The following is a 17,613-nucleotide window of genomic DNA, read 5'->3' on the forward strand; positions in this document are numbered from 1 at the left end:
CTGGGAGAAAGTAAAAGAAAAGTAACAGTTGGAGGCCTGGACAGATGGGAAAGGAAAAACCTCTTGAGACTCAGAACCTATTGCAGTCAGGGTAAGCCGGCTGGTAAGTTCCCAGGTAAGTGGGATGATAAGGACCTCGGAAGTAGAGACAATAAGGACCTCAGAAGTAGAGGCAATAAGGACCTCAGAAGTAGAGGCTATAAGGATCTCGGGAGTAGAGACAATAAAATAAAGTCTCCGGGAAGGAGCGATAAAGTTTCACAGAGTAGCGAACTGAAAGTAAAAGAAAAATTAAAAAAAGAAAAAAAAAGTAACAAAAATAACCATGGGTGTTTCATATTCAATTTTTCTGGCTCTCCCAGAGCTGTTATTATCAAACTCAATTTTTCTGACTCTTCAAGAGCTGTTAAGACCTGTGTGGAAGCTTGTTAGGAGCTGTTTGGAAGATCAGTGCTATTGTAAGGCCGTGGAAGAGCTGCCTTCAGCACGCAGCCCTGGGGGTGGGGGTGGGGTGAATTCAGCTTGGGAGATACTAGCCACCTGTTTCTGGTTAATGTTAACCCTGCAGCAGCTTGGTATCCCTAGGAAGCCCAAGACCTTAGGGAACTAAAGAAAGCAGTGGCAGAGGATGGCCCTCATTCATCCTGGGTAGAGACCATCCTTGAGGGCTTTGCCCACCAGGTTCTCACCCTCAAAGATTGGAAGGAAATGGTCAAGGCTGTGTTCCCCTCACCCATGTTCCTTAAATGGATGGCCTTTTACCAGGAGGAGTGCTGAGGGCAGAGAGAACAGAACCAACATTGTATCTTTAAGGGAAGAAATGTTTCAATTCGACTGTTTAGAACAAATCCTCAGTCTATAGTTGGACCTGTTAGTTCTGAGGTGTATGAGATAGAGGGGTCAGCCCAATTTAAAGAGAGCTGCCTAGAAGATCAGAAGTGTTGTAAGACAGTTGAGGAAGGGCAGAAGTGTTGTAAGACAGTTGAGGAAGGGCAGATAGCTCTGGAACAGCTGAAAGAGGAGCGGTCAGTGAAATCAGGAAAGGGAAACTCAGGCACAGATTGGTCTGATACAGATGAGGAATTACAAGATCTAATTGAGAGGATGGAGAAAAGCTCCCTTAGGAAGAAGCAGAAGAAAAGGGGGCCAGAGACTGAAAAAGGCCCCCCAGGCTGCGTACTGTCAGTGCCCCCCATAATCCAATCAACAGTGGGGGTCCAGGACTCCCCTTTTACCCAGAGGTTTGGCGAGTGGTGAGGTCAGAGCTCCAGCTCGCCTGCCCAGTTTTTCAAGATGCTCAATCCTTCTTTAGAGAGCATCCTGTGATCTTTCCAAAGATTATATCAGCTGCCCCTATAACTGGGGCCTCAAATATGTTTACTGATGGTTCTAAAACAGGCTGTGGGACCTATTTGGTAGAGAAACAAGAGCCCATGTTATATCAATTCTCGCCGGGCTCTCCTCAAGTAGTTGAATTAAAAATAGTAATTGAAGTTTTTAAAAATTGCCAATTTGCTTTTAATTTGATATCTGATTCGGCTTATGTTAACGCTGTTAAAATTCTTGAAACCACTGGCCCCATTAAAATTAATAGTACCGTTTGTGCATTATTTGAGAATTTGCAGAAAATAATTTGGCAGAGAAAGAATCCATTTTTTATTCAGCATATTTGGGCTCATACCAGGTTGCCAGTACCTTTAAGTAGAGGAAGTGAGATTGTAGATCAATGGACTAGGATAGAGTGCATTTTCATGAGTTCTTCTATGGAAATGGCTAAACAGTTCCATCAAAATTTTCATGTAAATGCTAAGACATTACAACAAAAATTTCATCTGTCTCGAGCTGATGCCCAACAAGTGGTCTTAGGTTGTCCTCATTGTATAATCCATCATCATCCTCATGGCATGGGTGTCAATCCATGGGGCTTGTCTCCCCTTAAGATCTGGCAGATGGATGTGACACATGTTTCTGAATTTAGAACTTTAAAATATGTTCACGTATCTATAGATACGTGTTCTGGGATCATTCATGCCACCCCTTTGAGTGGAAAAAAAGGCATGCAATGTCATCTCACAATGCCTAGAGGCATGGGCTGCCTGGGGCAAACCCCAGCAGCTAAAATTAGATAATGGACCTGCCTATACAGCTCAAACCTTTATGTCATTTTGTAAACAGATGGAAGGTCATGTTTCCCATAGACTGCCATATAATCCTCAAGGTCAGGACATCGTAGAGTGTGCACATCGCACTCTTAAAGAACTTTTACAAAAACAAAAAGGGGGAATTGGCCAAAAGAAAGAATTGCTCTTGCTCTTTTTAGCTTAATTTTTTTAAATTTGGATGTAGATGGCCTTTCTGCTGCGGATCATCATCAGTGCAGCAGAGGTTTCTTGAAGGGATTTATGAAGTGGAAAGATATTCTGACAGGTTCATGGCATGGCCAGGATCCGGTATTGACGTGGGCAAGAGGCTCTGTTTGTGTGTTTCCACAGGACCGCCGAGATCTCATTTGGGTCTCCGAGCGATTGACAAGGAAGTGTGCACACAGAATGGAGAGATCGTGCCGGAGAGCCCTGTGCACCCTTCTTCTTCTGTTCCTGGTCGAGAGCCAAGCGGAGCCGAGATGGAGGACTCTGTCAGTATTTCCAAGACCAATGCCGATATGACATAATGCTCGAGTGTTTCCTCGCCTTTTTAGTACCAATAGAAGTTTAGATGTTTCATTTTTGCCTTTAGATTGGTTGGTCTCCTATTGCTGGTCTGCCTTGTGGGCCTGTGGTATATATGCAGGATCAGGTTCATTCAGAGAAGGAATACAGCCATGATTGTGCAAGCATTTATGGCCATTGAGGCAGGACAGTTCCCCTAGGCATGGCTAACAGTCATGTATCAGTGATTGTCCATCACATTCAGGCTGTAAGGCTGAGCACTGCACTTGGGATACACTGTTTGCTGCTAGTGGTCTCAAGAAGAGCATGTCTGATTGATGCAGGTTGATACCACCTTTTCCCCAATTCTCCCATTCATTCCTGCCTCTGGAAAAATGGTATCGGATGGGTCTGGCTTGGACTGGGTGGGTGATACCTGGCGAAGAGCCTGTACAATGTCCCCACCTTATTCATCAGAGATCAGACCTCTACTTTTGACTGTTTCGTTTAAAAACTAAAAGGGGGAACTGTGGAGAGCCAAGCCCCGAGAGGAGTGAGCGGCCTCGTAAACAAAGCCCTTATTTGGCTAAGCTTGTTGCCATTGGTTGCTTCTACATCTGGTGATCTATCTGCTTTTGCTACATGGCCCATTGGGATTGGCTAAGCTTGGGAGTACTCAACAGCTGAGGGTGGGCCAGGAGGCGGAGCTTAAGTAAAGGCTCCAGAGAGGCAGGAGCAACAGAAGGCATAAGATTAGAGCAGGAGGAGAAGCAGGCAGGATGGAGCAGAAGGGAGAAGCATTGTTAAAAGTTTCCTGAAATAAACTGCAAAGGAAGAGCTCATGTAGTTGCGTCTTTCTTGCTGGACGAGGAGGACGCAACAGCCCTCCATACATGGAGCATCTAATACTGATGGGTAACTCTTCTCTATCACAGCCCTTTGAACAGTGGTCCTCAACCCACGGGTTGCAACCCCTTTGGGATCACATATCAGATATTTACATTATTATTCATAACAATAGCAAGATTAGTTATGCAGTAACAATGAAATAATTTTATGTTCGGGGGTGGGGGGGTGGGCGGTCACCACAACCTGAGGAACTGCATTAAAGGGTCACAGCATTAGGAAGGTGAGAGCCACTGCCCCAGAAGAACCAGACCCACAAGCACTCCTTATTCCTAGCCAGTCTCTCTCTCAGCATGGAGCCCCCCACATATGACAGCATCAAGCACTCCATGAATACATGGAGTGAGTGAGGATTATGGAAACCTCAAGAAAGAAGAGGGGGAAGAAGAAGTTAAATTTGACTCGTGGTTGAAGAGCAGATAAAATTTTTGGAGAAAGCAATAGGCTGAGAGTCCCCCAAGATGTAGTCAGTTGCCAGAAGGCAGCCCTGTCAGGAGCCCAGTATCCTAGTGGGTGCTTCAACAAGACTGGAACCTGAGGGAGCAAGTCCTCAAAGGCCTTCAATAAAACACCAGGATCAATGGAGAGAAAGGGCCCTGGTAGCAAGAGAGAGGAGACAGGAGTGGGGAGAAAGATGCTGAGAGAAACTGAGGCAGATAGCCAAAGGGCAAAGCTCTGGAAACTTTAGTCAAGTGGGAAGAGCAAGCAGGCGCTGGGAGAAGAGAGTCAAACAGAGAAAGCATAGGAGCAGCCACCATGACGTCTGTGCCCTACAAGAATGATGCCATCTTCACCCAGCACTCAATATCCGTGGGGCAGAGCATGAGCAGCAGCCACCATAGCATCTGTGCCCTACAAGAATGACGCCATCTTCACCCAGCACTCAACATCCGTGGGGCAGAGCATGAGGAGGCACAGGGCTCTGCTACAACTATCCCATCCAGACCACTCGCACAGACCTCTAGCACATGCCCTGCCAAACAAACATCCTTCCTTCTACAGTATAGAGCCCTCTTAGGACACGGCTATACTCCCAGGAAATGGGGTGTCTATGAGGTATGTTTAAGTGACAAAAGACAGGCCCACAGAAAGGCTATTAATAATGACTGTCTCTGAGCCAGACACTGTGTGGTTTTAGTTTTTCCTCCTTTTTTTCCTAGATATTTCTAAATCATTTTTATATAGTGAATAATATCCACTGTTTCTTTAATGGGAAAAATGTATTTAAAATAAGAATCAGAGACACTAGGCTTGGGACAGAACACAAGAAAAAGCTGTCGCTGTGGCTCCAAGGCAGATGCCATGGGCCCTCCCTGCAGGGTCCATACCTCCTTCTTCCGGCCCAATGGATGTCAGGGCCCTTTCACCAGGCAGAGCAGAAGCCAGTGCCCCAACACTTGCTTTAATGGCAGGCAGACATGCACCAGAAGAAATTCAGGCCCAGGCCAGGCCCTGGAACCCACAGAGGACACCTACTTTCCTTCGGTCTGAGTGACAAAAGTTATATATTGGTCCCATTTTCTCCCATAGAAACTCACTGATTATTACTTTAGATTTAAATCAGTGATTCTCAGTGAGCGGTGATTTGAACCACTAAGCACATCTTACAATATATGAAGGAATTCTTGAGCCTAGGATGCTGCTAATCTTATCCTCAGGAAAGCCCACAACCAGAAATCACCTGCCCCAAAACATCCTCAATGCTCAGGTTACCAAGGAAACACTACAAGCAAGCCCGAGGTGTGAAGATGGCTCCCAAAAAGGCAACCTGGGAAGCTCACGTTCCCCCAAGGCTTCCCAGGCACAGGGAGCTGGTTTGTGGCTCTGCCCCTCCCACTTCTGTACAAGGTGGACTCTGCTTACTGTAAGGCTGGGTGACTTCACTCACCTCAAAGCCAACAAAGACAGCACATACCCCCCACAGATTCTGTGTCTCTAAGCAGCAGAGAGAGTTGCAGGATTCACACCCAGCACCCGCTCCTTAGCGGCACTTCATTCTGGTGCTAAGTTCTGTGAGAACAACACCCTCCTGTTGCTTGAGTCCTAAGAGGCCGCTCTCACCATCTTGCCAGCAGCATGCCAGTGGAGTGGCTACTGATTTCTCTTTTTTATAGATGAAAGGAATGTTTAAGAACACGCCTTTAATCCCAGCACTTGGGAAGCAGAGGCAGGTAGATTTCTGAGTTCGAGGCCAGCCTGGTCTACAGAGTGAGTCCCTGGACAGCCAGGATTATACAGAGAAGCCCTGTTTTGAAAAACCAAAAAACAAAAAACAAAAAAACAAAACAAACAAACAAACAAAAACATGCCCACATTCCCGCAGCTAGGATAAGAAGGGGGATGGGACCAGACAGCTGGGGCATCACATCATGAGTCTCCCCATTCTTCTCTCCTTGCTGTTTCAGGGAAGTTCAGAAGGGTCCGATACTGGTATACTCACACAAGGAAAAGTCTTGGTTGTTAGGAAAAGCCTTGTAATCCCAGCACTAGGGAGGCTGAGGCAGAAAGGTCAAAAGTTCCAGGACAGCCTGGGTGACTCAGTAAGATCTTGTCTCCAACTAAACTTGGGAGAGGGGTACCGAAAAGGTTGGTGGGAGCTCAGGAGCTCAGAAGTGTAAGACCTTGGATTCCACTCCCAGCAGCAGCAGCAGCAGCAGCACCGCCACCACAACAGAAGCCCTCTGAAAGGGGCTACATACGGCTGTTAGCATGTTGATCTGACAGAGCTGGGATTGTGTATGAGCACACGTTTGGAGGTGAGGGTGCATGCAGGTCCAGAGGCTGAGGCTGGCTACCTTCCTCAGTCACTCTCTCCCTTAGTGTTTGAAACAGACTTGCACTAAACCTGCAGCTCACCAGTTTGGCTAGACTGGTGGTCTCAAATTCCAGAGACCACTAAATCTCTACCTCCCCCAAACTGTGGTTATAGATCCCTGTCAACAGTCCCCTTCCTTTTCACATGAGTTTTAGAAGACCAGATCTGAGTCCTCATACTTGCATCGAGGGCTTTTCCAACTGAGCCACCGTCCCAGCCAGAGGAGGTATGATTTTTTTCACAGTGTTTCTTTTTCTAGTTCTAGAGAAGAAACTCAGACATGCAACGCTTACCCATTAACCACTGAGCTGTACACACAAGCCAAACCTCTCTTTTGTTTCTTGGTATCCCTATTTACTTTTGAGTAAACATGAGATAGCAGTTTGGGGAGACAACCCAGTGACAGTAACTCGTGTCAGAGCTGCTCTAGGCCAAAAGTTCATCAAAGATAAAGGAGGTGTATAGACACTGCCCGAGTATACAAGCACACTGTGACTCCCCAGGGGTGCCCTGGGTGGATGTCACACCCCAACACAGAAAGCAGGGTGTGCATCAGGCTAATCCCCTGAGGACACGGGAACACTGGCTTTTTACTCCCACGTCACAAACTTAAAATCTCTCAAGTTAACCGCTTGGGACTTGGAGCTTTTTTCAGATTTTGGAATATTTTCATATGCAAATGAAGAGCCCTAGGGGAGGAAGCTCAACTCTAAATAGGAAATTCCTTCCAGGTGTGTGAACACGCCACTCAGTCCTGACAAGATGCTACAAGGCAGTGGTTCTCAACCTGTAGATCGAGACCCTCCCACAGAGGTCACCCAAGACCCTTAGAAAACACAGATACTTACATTACAATCCATGACAGTAGCAGAATTTTAGTTGTGGAGTAGCAATGAAAATGTTATGGTTGGGAGATGACCACAACATGAGGAACTCTGGTTAAAGGATCCCAGCATTAGGAAGGCTGGGACTCTGATGACCCTTATCTGTCATGTGAATCCAGATGTGGAGTTTTCCACCTGAGCCATCCTGTCAGGGCTCAGAGAGTATCAAACTTGATACCACGTCAGACTTTTAAATTCCTAGACTAGGTATGTCCAGCCTGTAGTGAGAAAACACAAGTCGCCAGAAACATTTACAATATAAGCAAAACTACCGACTTACCAAAAGACTCCGTGTCTTCCGAATATGCCGAAGTCTTCACCCGGTGGTACCTGACTCTTTTTGAGACTCTGTCCTTGGTGTCCCAGAGCCTCAACGTGATTTTGTGGAAATTCATTTTCTTTAACAATTCCTTTGTCATGTTGACATGAAAAGTCTGGCTCCATGACACCCAGACTTTGTCATCATCTTTCCATGGCTTTACAGTCTGTGTAAAACATCATTCAGAGACTGTGGGACGTGAAGGACCAACCTATAGATTAGGCACTTCCCACTGGCCTAGCCCAGCAGCACCACTGTAGGTATGACACGCTTTCAGTCTAGCTGGCTTCTGTGCTTGCCTCTCTCCTAGCTCCCAATCACAGGGAAGTGAGCCCTGTGTACTGGACCCTGTCCAGTTACTTGTTCCTTGAAAATGTAAGTCTAAGCAAGTATATGCATAGTGCCCTTGATGGTTACTGCCAAGCAATGACTCCGAGCCAAACCATTCCAAGAGTCTTCATGTGTGCTTGCATGTTGTTATAAGCCTTGTTCATGGACAGTCAAACACACGTATATGTGCACATAGTAGGAAAGAACCTTCAGGGCCTACAGTGAATGCTCAGTACTTAAAAATTTTTAAAATAAAACTAAAGCCTTGTTTGATGAAACATTCAAGAACCTACAGAGTAAAGATGTCTAAAGAGGCCATATAATTGCATTTGTAGGACCATTCTGCTATTTTCCTTCTCATTCCTTAGTTCTGAGGTTGCCCCACTTTCCCACATATCTAGAAAACTCCACGGCTAAGCCTGCTGCAGGTCAGTGGGATACAGTCTGCATCCTGAGTGTGAGGCTACATGCAAATACACACACACACACACACACACACACACACACACACACACACACACACACACACACGCACACACCACTCACCTTTATTCCTGACTCCAGAAACACTTTGGCTATGTTAGGAAACACCACGATATCAACTATTTTGGGTTCTATGTCATCGGGCAGGAAAAAATACTCAATGTGGTAGAATTGTCGAGCCTTTCCAGTCCGGGATTCTGATTTAGCAGACTTCTTTTTATCAGGTACATTTGGGGATTTTCCCTTATTATCTAGAAGACACAGGTTTAATGAGCCTTGTCTTAACCTGGGGAGTAAGAAGGCCTAGCCCCATGGCTCCCTGAAGGCAACAAACATTGCTATGGTTTGGAAATGTCTCCAAAGGCCCATTGCTCAGTGCCATTACCAGGAATGAAGTAGAAACTAAGAGTTGGACTTCATTAGAGAGTATGTCAGTGGGAGTACATCCCCAGAGGTGACACTGGGATGCCAGCATCTCCTCCCTCTGTCTGTCTTTGGCCACAACCCCCACCATGGCTGACACTGAGAGGAGTGTTTTCCTCCACAGGCAGCTCCACCAGAATGTCCTGCTTCACATCAGGGCCCAAAGCAATCATAATCCAAGGAATCACAGTCTGAAACTGTGAGCCAAACAGGTCTTTCCTCATTGTAAACTTAGTATCTCCGGTATTTCTCAGGGTCGAAGCTGACTAATCCAGAGCCTGTGCTGTGGGAACCGTGTATCACCGTGTCACTTACACACCAGCTGGGAGAGAAGGTTCAGGCCCAGGTCAGCAGAGGAACAGTGCATGACTATCCACAATGCATATAAAACTGAAGGGCATGGCTCTAAGAGTGGGTTTACTCTAAGATTTCATGTTAGCTACCTTGCTTTCCCCACTCTGGGCGCAGCCTCAGCTAAGAAGCAGGTCAAAATCAGACCCCCAAATCTCCAGACAATGGGACTTGCATGGTAGCAGCATGAACAGGGTTCTGAGATACAACCGGATGCTTTGAGCAATATCTACCTGGGCATCTACTTCCCAGGACCTCTTAGCAGGGTCTTGTAGGAGCAAAGATGACAGCTATCCAGATAGAGGAAACAGCCTAGACAAAGTTCATGAGTGATGCTGCCCGTATCAGGTACAAAGGCCGATGAGGTACAGGAGTCAGGCAGAGGCAAGCTGATATCTGTTAGTCTGAGGCTAGCCTGGTCTACTTTAGCTAGTTTCAGGCTGGCCAGAGCTACACAATGAGATCCTGTCTCTAAAAAAGAAAATGAGGAGGAGGGAGAGGAGGAAAGAAAGGAAGGAAGGAAAAAGAGAAATGAGCAGATAGAGTCATTTTTCTATTACTGGGAGGGTAAATTATTTTAATCCTTGAAAGGGCAATTTAACAACAGCCATCAAAACAATTTTAAGTACATACTTTCAAAGCAATTCTACTTCTTAGAATTAAGGATACAGAAGTTGGAGGGACACTGGCTGGCTCAAATGTGGTGAGCATGGCCCTGGCAGGTCTTACCCTTCTCCGCCATTGCCTCTGCCTTGCTAAAAACCATTAGATCATATTCCTAAAGCTAGCCCCCAAGGTCTAGTCCCTTATTTGTCCACTTCCTCCTCTTGAGACTGACTTCCACGGTCCAGCTGTCAAAGTATTAAAGTTCAACAATCAAAACTCCTCATCCTAACAAAGGTTTTTCCCTTGAGCCTTTACAAACTGCCATTTTCCTGTGTGCCATATCTGGCTCCTCTCTATCCAGAGGCAGTCCTTTGTCCTCCAGGACAAATGCCCCTTCCCTCTCCCCCTCTCTCCCTTTCTCCCCTCTCCTTGTTCCCTTCCCTTCTTCCTCTTCCTCTGTCTCCTTCTTTGTCTCTTATCCCTGCTCTCTTTCCCTCTTGGACAAATAACTCGCCTTGTGCTGAGAACGTGGTCTTGGGGGTCCTGAGCTGATACTTTTCCCTTCAGAAGTGACCACATATGCTACCAAAATGTATATATAAGGACATCTAAGCAGGGTGCTGTGGCGATTGCCTTTAATTCCAGAATTTGAAAGGCAGAGGCAAGCAGATCTCCATGAGTTTGAGGCCAGCCTGGTTGACATAGTGAGTCCCAGGACAGCCAGAGCAACATAGTGAGACCCAGTCTCAAAAAAACAAAACAAAACAAAACAAAAAGTCTATGCCAGGGCTGGGGAGGTAGCTCAGTTGGTAAATGCTTGCTATACAACCATGAGGAGCTTAGTCTTTTAAAACATCCAGGCATGGTGGCATACAATCATGATCCCAGGGCTGATAGTCAAAACCAGGAAGATCCTAGGGACTCACTGTCCAGCCAACCTATCTTCAGGCCAAGCACACGCGTGCACACACACACACACACACACAGAGAGAGAGAGAGAGAGAGAGAGAGAGAGAGAGAGAGAGAGAGAGAGAGAGAGAAGGGGGGAGGGAGAGAGATAGAGACAGAGAAATGTGTGTCTTTTGAAGAATAGTAACTGAATGTCTGGAGTTTCTGCAAGTCAAATACCCACAATATGGGTAGAACAGGACTGGAGTGGAGCTCAGTGGTAGATCACTTGTTTAGTTGCAGCATCTTAAGGGGTCAAAAAAAATTTTTCAAGACAGGTTTTCTCTATGCCTTGGCTGTCCTGGAACTCACTTTGTAGACCAAGCTGGACTCCAACTCACAGAGATCTGCCTGCCTCTGCCTCTTAAATACTGGGATTAAATGTGTGTACCTCTACATTTGGCCCTAAGGTGTCAATTTTTAAAAGCAAGTAGGATTGCAGGATCTCAATATATGTAATATATGTGCATATATATATATATATATATATATATATATATATATATATATATATATATCTCCAACAGCTTTTGCCTTTTTTTCCATGCTTGCCAGCTGTTTCATATAGTTGCTGTAACATGCCTGTCAGTCATTGACAGAAAAATAACTTGACTCAGAGCAGGGTCATGCTGACCACATACCCTGTTATGTTCTGTATGTTCTGAGGTTTGTCTTTTTGTTTTGTTTTGTTTTTATTGATTTAAGTTTTATTGCATTATGATGAGAAAGGATACATAATTTCAGTTTATCTGAATTTGTTAACATTTAAAGGCATATTTCATGTAAATAGAATTACATCACATTCTTTCCCTTTGTATCCCAACTCCTCCCAGAGACCCCCCTTCAATACCTGCAATACCTTTTGTTATTTTTTATTTTGTAATATCCTTTAAATTTATAAAATATAACAATAAAAATGAGCATTATGAAAGTTGTTTGATATAAAAGCAACAATTAATTGAACAGTCTTATGTAGATGCTTGTCTACAGCAATACTGAAAATACATACATTTGTCTCAATATAAATTTTAAACAACTCCAAACATATTAACTTTATATTTTAAAATAATAAATCACTACTAGTTTTTTTAAATGAACATAAATAGATAAAGTCTTTTTGTTTGTCTGTTTGTTTTGTTTTTAGTAGACCTTAAAACCTTGGCTCTTACTGTGGTACAAGCCCAAAATAAGAACAATTTTTAGACATTGGAGTTCATTGTAATAAGGCTGTACTTCAGTGACCCTCACATCATCAAAGGATTTGCCTTCATAGTATCTGAAGTTTGTTATCTTAAGAAATTCCACAACCTGAAATGTAAATAAAGAAAATATCTAATAAAAAAATTAAAAAAAAAAAAGAAATTCCACAACCATAAGCTCCACTTAGGACCAATCAGAATAATGGTCAGTTAGAACTGTTCTGTTCAGATAGCCAAAACAGCTTGAGTCAGAGCCAACCACTGGGCAGCACTTCCTGAACCTGCATATGAGCTTATTGTGATTTTTTTCTTTCATAAGCCTGCCCTGAGAAATGTTTAGGGCTGTAGCGTCAGCCCTGAATTCTGAGCTATGGCTCTAATCAATTAGCATTAAGGTATGCGTTCAATAAACCATCCTTGTCTGACTGAGATTGGTGTTTGAATGGTTTGTGGGCAACTCTTGGACTCCAACATATATATACATATATGTACATGTGCATATAAATGCTTAGATATCAAGAGTGTTGTGATGGCTAATCTTTTTGTGGGGAGAGAGGGGGCTGGTTAGAGACAGGGTTTCTCTGTGTTGCCCTGGCTGTCCTGGAACTCACTCTGTAGACCAGGCTGGCCTCGAACTCAGAAATCTGCCTGCCTCTGCCTCCCAAGTGCTGGGATTAAAGGCGTGCGCCACCACCACCCAGCTGTGATGGCTAATCTTGCTCATCAATTTGATCGCTAGGCACTCCTGTGAAGGATTTTATTTACTAGATTATTTTGGAGCAAGCAAATACACCCCAAATCTTCCTGGTAGCAGCCCAGATAAAAGGACAGAGAAGGAAACTTCGCCTTCTGCTTCCTTGGCCTCGTTCTCCTTGGCAAGTTCACCTTTCTAATACTGTGGCATTGCCTCACCAATGTTAGAACCAACCTCTCAGGAACTCTAACACAGGCTGAAGACCAGCAGCTCTCCTAGAGGACTCCAGGCCTTCATCATCCAATTAGGACTGCTCAGACACACAGCCCTATGGACCAAACAACTACCAGATTCTCAGTCTCTCTAGTATAGATCAGCCACCGTATCCCGCAGACCAATCTAATAAATCCCCTTTTAATATCTGTATTATATCACCTGGGAGATGGGCCTCTGGGCATATGTAATTGAAATGGAAAGGCATGCCTACTATGGGCAGCACTATTCCCTGGCTGAAGAAATAGGAAAGGGGACTTAGCAGCAGTAGTCATTCATCTCTCCCTGCTTCTGACTATGAATGTGATGTGACTGGCTCCCCCAGGCTCCCTGCACTGGGACTTGCCTGTCCTGATGAGCTGTGTGCCCTTGAACTGTGAGTCAGGAAAAAAAAAGTTGCTTTTGTTGGGCATTTTATCCTAGCAACAGAAAAGGAAACCAGGATAAAGAAGAGAGTAATGAATCTAGAAATGTTTTCCAGCTAGAGGTTGGTCAGGGGTTTTGTGAAGTTCTGAAGATGTGCTCTGCAAATGCCCTTGGTGGAAATATAAGATCAGCATGCCTCTGACTCTGAACTGCAAGGGTGTGCCCGCCAAAGGTTGCTGGACTGAACACCAGTTTCCGTGTGGCTGATTTCAGCCAGCTGATTTTTTCCAGCTTCAAGATTTAGAAGGATGGGGAAAAAGCACCTCTGGAAAGAGGAGGTCACCGAGCAAGGACAAAGTTTGTATCACCAAGCAGATAGAGTGATTATAAGTCAAATGCCTAACAAGACAGAACTCAAGGAAATGCTGCAACCAATCAAACAGTATACTTCAGGAGAGGGGGGGAGGGATGAAGAATCACAGGCTAAAGCACTTTTTTCTGCCCCCTACTGAACCATGTGGCTCACTCTAGATTATCCTAGGAGGCAGCCAGAGTCTGTGCTCTATGTATTGGTCACTGCTCTCATTGCTGTGAGACACCCACAAAGCAGCATTTGGAAGTGAATCTTCATTTAGGCTACAGACCCTAGGGATGTGCTCCACCATGACAGGGAAGTTATGCTCTATCACAGGAGTCACCAACGAGGGAGGAAGATGCTCAGGAGTCACCAACGAGGGAGGAAGATGCTCATCTCACATACTCCTTTTTATTCACTTCCTGTCTGCAACTCACAGAATAACACTGCCCACATTTAGAGTTAGTCTCCCCACCTCAACCTAATCTAGACAATCTCCACATACCCAGCTATTTCTTTCCATGATCCGACAGCCTATTAGGCTGGCAATCAAGATAAACTATCATAGGTTAGGTTTGCCCTCTGTTGCACGGCCTGTCCACAGTAAGCCGCTGTCTAAGAAGTACTACATCTAGCAAGAAGTAAAACTAAGAGCTTGGAACAGAGGAAGAAAGACCACTTGTCCAGAGCCCAGCCTAGACTGGCAACCTGACGAGGAAACTATGGCTCCTGCTTGCAACCAGTGAGGGTGGCACCCCTTTTATGTCTGCTACACTACTAAACCGGTGTGCCTCTTGACTCAAGAGATTTTAGCCAAGGAGTCTGGGATGTGTCTTATGCAAGGCATTGGGTAATAATAGTTTATGAGGTTTGCAGGGTTTGTTAAGCTGAGGTGGGCAAAGGGGGAGGAGAGGGGAGGGGAAGAGAAGGAGAAGGGAGGAGAGAGAAAGAGAGGGGCAGAGGGAGAGAAGGAGAGGGTAAGGGACAAGAGGAGAGAAGGGGTGTGACCTGCTTTTTGTGGCCTCTGAGTGAGCTAAGTGAAAGTCCCACAATTGCTTCCACAACCTAGCCAATAGCTGGGCCCAAATTTTCTGTCCTTTTTCTGACCTCGATTGGTGCATGGGAGGGGAACGGTGGAGGGAAAGAGGCACTGATGTGCCCTCAACTCCCAGAGGAAGCCAGTCACGTCCCACCTTGCTCAGAGGCAAAGCTCTTCCTTAGCACTTACTTATCAGTATGGGGAAGGCCAGTGAGATCACAAATCTGCAGGGGACAATCTGGGGCACATCAGAGTTAGAGATGTAGGGAGGCCCTTCTGAGGAATGCAGGCTGCTGCTGAGCTGGTCCTCAGAGTCCCACTCATGGGCTGGGGTCCTGGACTTCAGGTACTCCTCCATCTCACTTTCGCTCGCTGAATGGTAAGCACTGGCCACGGAGTGGGGGTCCGTGCTCGCTCTTTCCTCTTCCTCCCAATCCCAGGCCTGCAGGGACATGTTGCACAGCAGTAGAATGGTCCTGGTGGGAGATAGCAAATATCCCAGGAGTAAATCTGCCCAGTGCAGGAAGGTCCACCCTCCCAGTCCCATCTCTCTCTTGTCTCCAACGTCCCAGGCTTTGGTAGAGGCCTGCTCCACAGTGAGTGCTCCACAGATGGAGAGAAGGAACCACCAGAGAACTGCAGCTGGCAGTGAAGGATCAATGATGTTTCTCCATCCTGAACTCAGCTACTCCTCGCTCAGAAATCAGGAGTTGGTCAGGGGGTGCTCTTGGCATACGGATCCAGGTGAGCCTAGGGCACCACTGACCCAGGAGGCACCAGAAGACAGGAGATCTGACTCCTTTCAAGAGCATGTGGAAGAGCCCCAGATGTGGCAACAGCACAGAACTGGCAGCTCCCACTTGCAGAAGGGGAAAGTGAGCGGGCACAGTATATACCGATCCCTGGGAAACTGACCTGAAGCAAGATAAAGAATTCTGGCTTGGACATTACTCAGGTTTCAAGACACAGAACTCTAGCTATCAAGAAGTCGGTGCCTGGGGGGACCTGGGGCGTCTGGGGTGAAATAGAGGCTGAACCCAAGGCTCGAGGGTTACCTGTGAGTAGGCACACTTGTTGGCTCCTGCACAGGCTGCACAGTTACAGCCACTCGAATCAGGGGAGCTAGGCGCAGGCGCTAAGAGAGCAGAGTCCCAAGGGGACTTTGTTAGGCGGTTGCCAGGAAACCTCAGTCCACAGCTGGGGGCGGGGCTTCCTTCCTCCAGCTGAGTTCGGCTCCTGGCTGTAGGCTCTGGTGGGAACCTGCTTCTTCTAGATATTCCCGGGTGGAGGGCAGAGACGGGGGTGAGGTTTGAGAGGGGGAGTATGAACTTTTCAACAAGGAGTTCACCACGGGGGGTGGAGGGCAAGTGGGCGAGAATGGGATTCTCACGACATGGCTTCTGCTCTGCCTTGGTGCATCAGACCTGTCAAAAAGGTAGAAGGCAATATTTTAAAAAACTCTCACTCTGAGCTGGATGCTTGCTAGATCCTCTCTCTGTCTCTGTCCACTCCCACCTTCCCTGCTTAAATAAAGCTAAAGGAAGCAATGGCCTCTACATACTCAGACCTCAAAAATATCATGAGAATTCTGTCTCCCCGAAATGAGGCTACAGATTTAAAAGGGTGAAGTAGGCACACAACAATTATGTTACAGCACTGGATGGAAATCTAGACTCCTGGCCACCAAGGCTTACAGGCCACAGCAAAGCCCACCCACACTGAAGCACCCTGGCTAAGCACCCCAGCTGCTGCCCCTGACCCTGACCCACTGCACACCAAGTGGCCTGAGCCAGAGAGGAACACCCCACAGTGGACTGGCCAATGGGACAGGGATGGACTTGAAGAGGTAATGAAAACCAGACTGGGCTGTGAACGCAGGAAATAGCCTACGCAGAAAAAAATGCCATATACAAGGCCTAGAGGTAAAGGCTCATGACAAGTTCCTAGAAAACTAACGAATGGCAAGATGGCTTTTGGTACACAGCCCCAAAAGATGGTGGGGAATGTGGGGGGGGGGTTGGTGGAATGGTTGGTAGATATTCTAGTGAGGGAGTGTTCCATCAGCCAGTTTAGTAAAGAAAAGGGGACACAGGCTTAACATACTTTTGGTTGCTAAGAAAAGTCAAGTTGAAGCTGAACTATGACCTACTTTTAGTCTCAGAACAGAACTTCGAAGAGGCGCAGCTGGAAGCAAGTCCCAAGCTTCCCAGTGCTCACTTTTCTAGGTCATCAGATGAGAGAACATTCCAGAATACTGCATAATAAATGGAACCCTCCAGTTAAATCAAGATAAAGCCAGAACCTCAAGAAAAAATCTAAGGGGTCGACACTGAATGGCAGCAAGTCCCTTAAAGGAAGGCTACTCACCTTGTCCACACTCCAGCATCCTGATGAGTGCACTCCATGTACCAAGATGTGCTGAAAATTCACCGGGGATGGGGGGTGGGGGTGATAGAACAGCTCCTAAAGTCAGCAAGCAGCAGGAGCAGGTCAGCCCCTCCATCTCTCAGGAGCTGGATCTCTGTCCAATGGGTTCTACCTACAACTTTGACTCTGATTTCCCTCAGAAGGGCCCTTTCATATTTAATTTAAACCACAATTTTTATTAAGTGCACAAACAGATACATACTACTTGTGTGGAGACCTGGATGACTCATATTTCCAAGACACCACCTAATAACGAGCCAATTGGTAAATTCAGCTGCGTCACGATTAAACATCCTTATCCTTTCTTTTTATCTCAAGATACTTGTGAATAGCAACTCCTTCCTTAGCTAAGTAGCAGAACGCCTGAAGAACACCTGGAACCAGTCTTACTGGGTGTCAAGATAGTATTGCCCATAACGAAACCTACATGAAGTCTGGTTTTACTCCTTCACATCATCAGATATCAGCTCCAGCAAGGCGTAGACACCTCAGCAGCAAGGCACAGCCAGATCGGACAGGTCTTTCCCAGGAGTGGGGTGGGGGGTGG

General features: G+C 46.2%; 1 protein-coding gene across 7 annotated transcripts in view; it reads right to left on the reverse strand.

Annotated features, from left to right (window-relative positions):
• The window catches only part of Kiaa1257 (KIAA1257 ortholog), a 61,727-nt gene extending 44,120 nt beyond the window's left edge, over positions 1-17,607 (reverse strand). For 2 of the 7 annotated variants that reach the window (XR_004122155.1, XM_031382469.1), the window contains exons 1-7: positions 17,494-17,607; positions 17,007-17,102; positions 16,789-16,893; positions 15,695-16,063; positions 14,829-15,115; positions 8,449-8,636; positions 7,534-7,738 (exon numbers count right to left, since the gene is read on the reverse strand). Coding sequence is in view for 4 of the 7 variants with exons in the window: in XM_031382469.1 (XP_031238329.1) it covers positions 7,534-7,738; positions 8,449-8,636; positions 14,829-15,093 (658 nt within the window). In the remaining 3 variants the exon portion in view is untranslated. Of the gene's footprint in view, positions 1-7,217; positions 7,472-7,533; positions 7,739-8,448; positions 8,637-14,828; positions 15,116-15,694; positions 16,064-16,788; positions 16,894-17,006; positions 17,103-17,493 lie in introns of those variants that run through there. The other 5 variants (XM_031382470.1, XM_031382471.1, XM_031382472.1 and 2 more) reach the window with 5 other exon arrangements.
• Between the last annotated feature and the right edge of the window lie 6 nt (positions 17,608-17,613).

The sequence above is a fragment of the Mastomys coucha genome, unplaced genomic scaffold (genome assembly GCF_008632895.1).
Source record: "Mastomys coucha isolate ucsf_1 unplaced genomic scaffold, UCSF_Mcou_1 pScaffold20, whole genome shotgun sequence".
Taxonomy (NCBI): domain Eukaryota; kingdom Metazoa; phylum Chordata; class Mammalia; order Rodentia; family Muridae; genus Mastomys; species Mastomys coucha.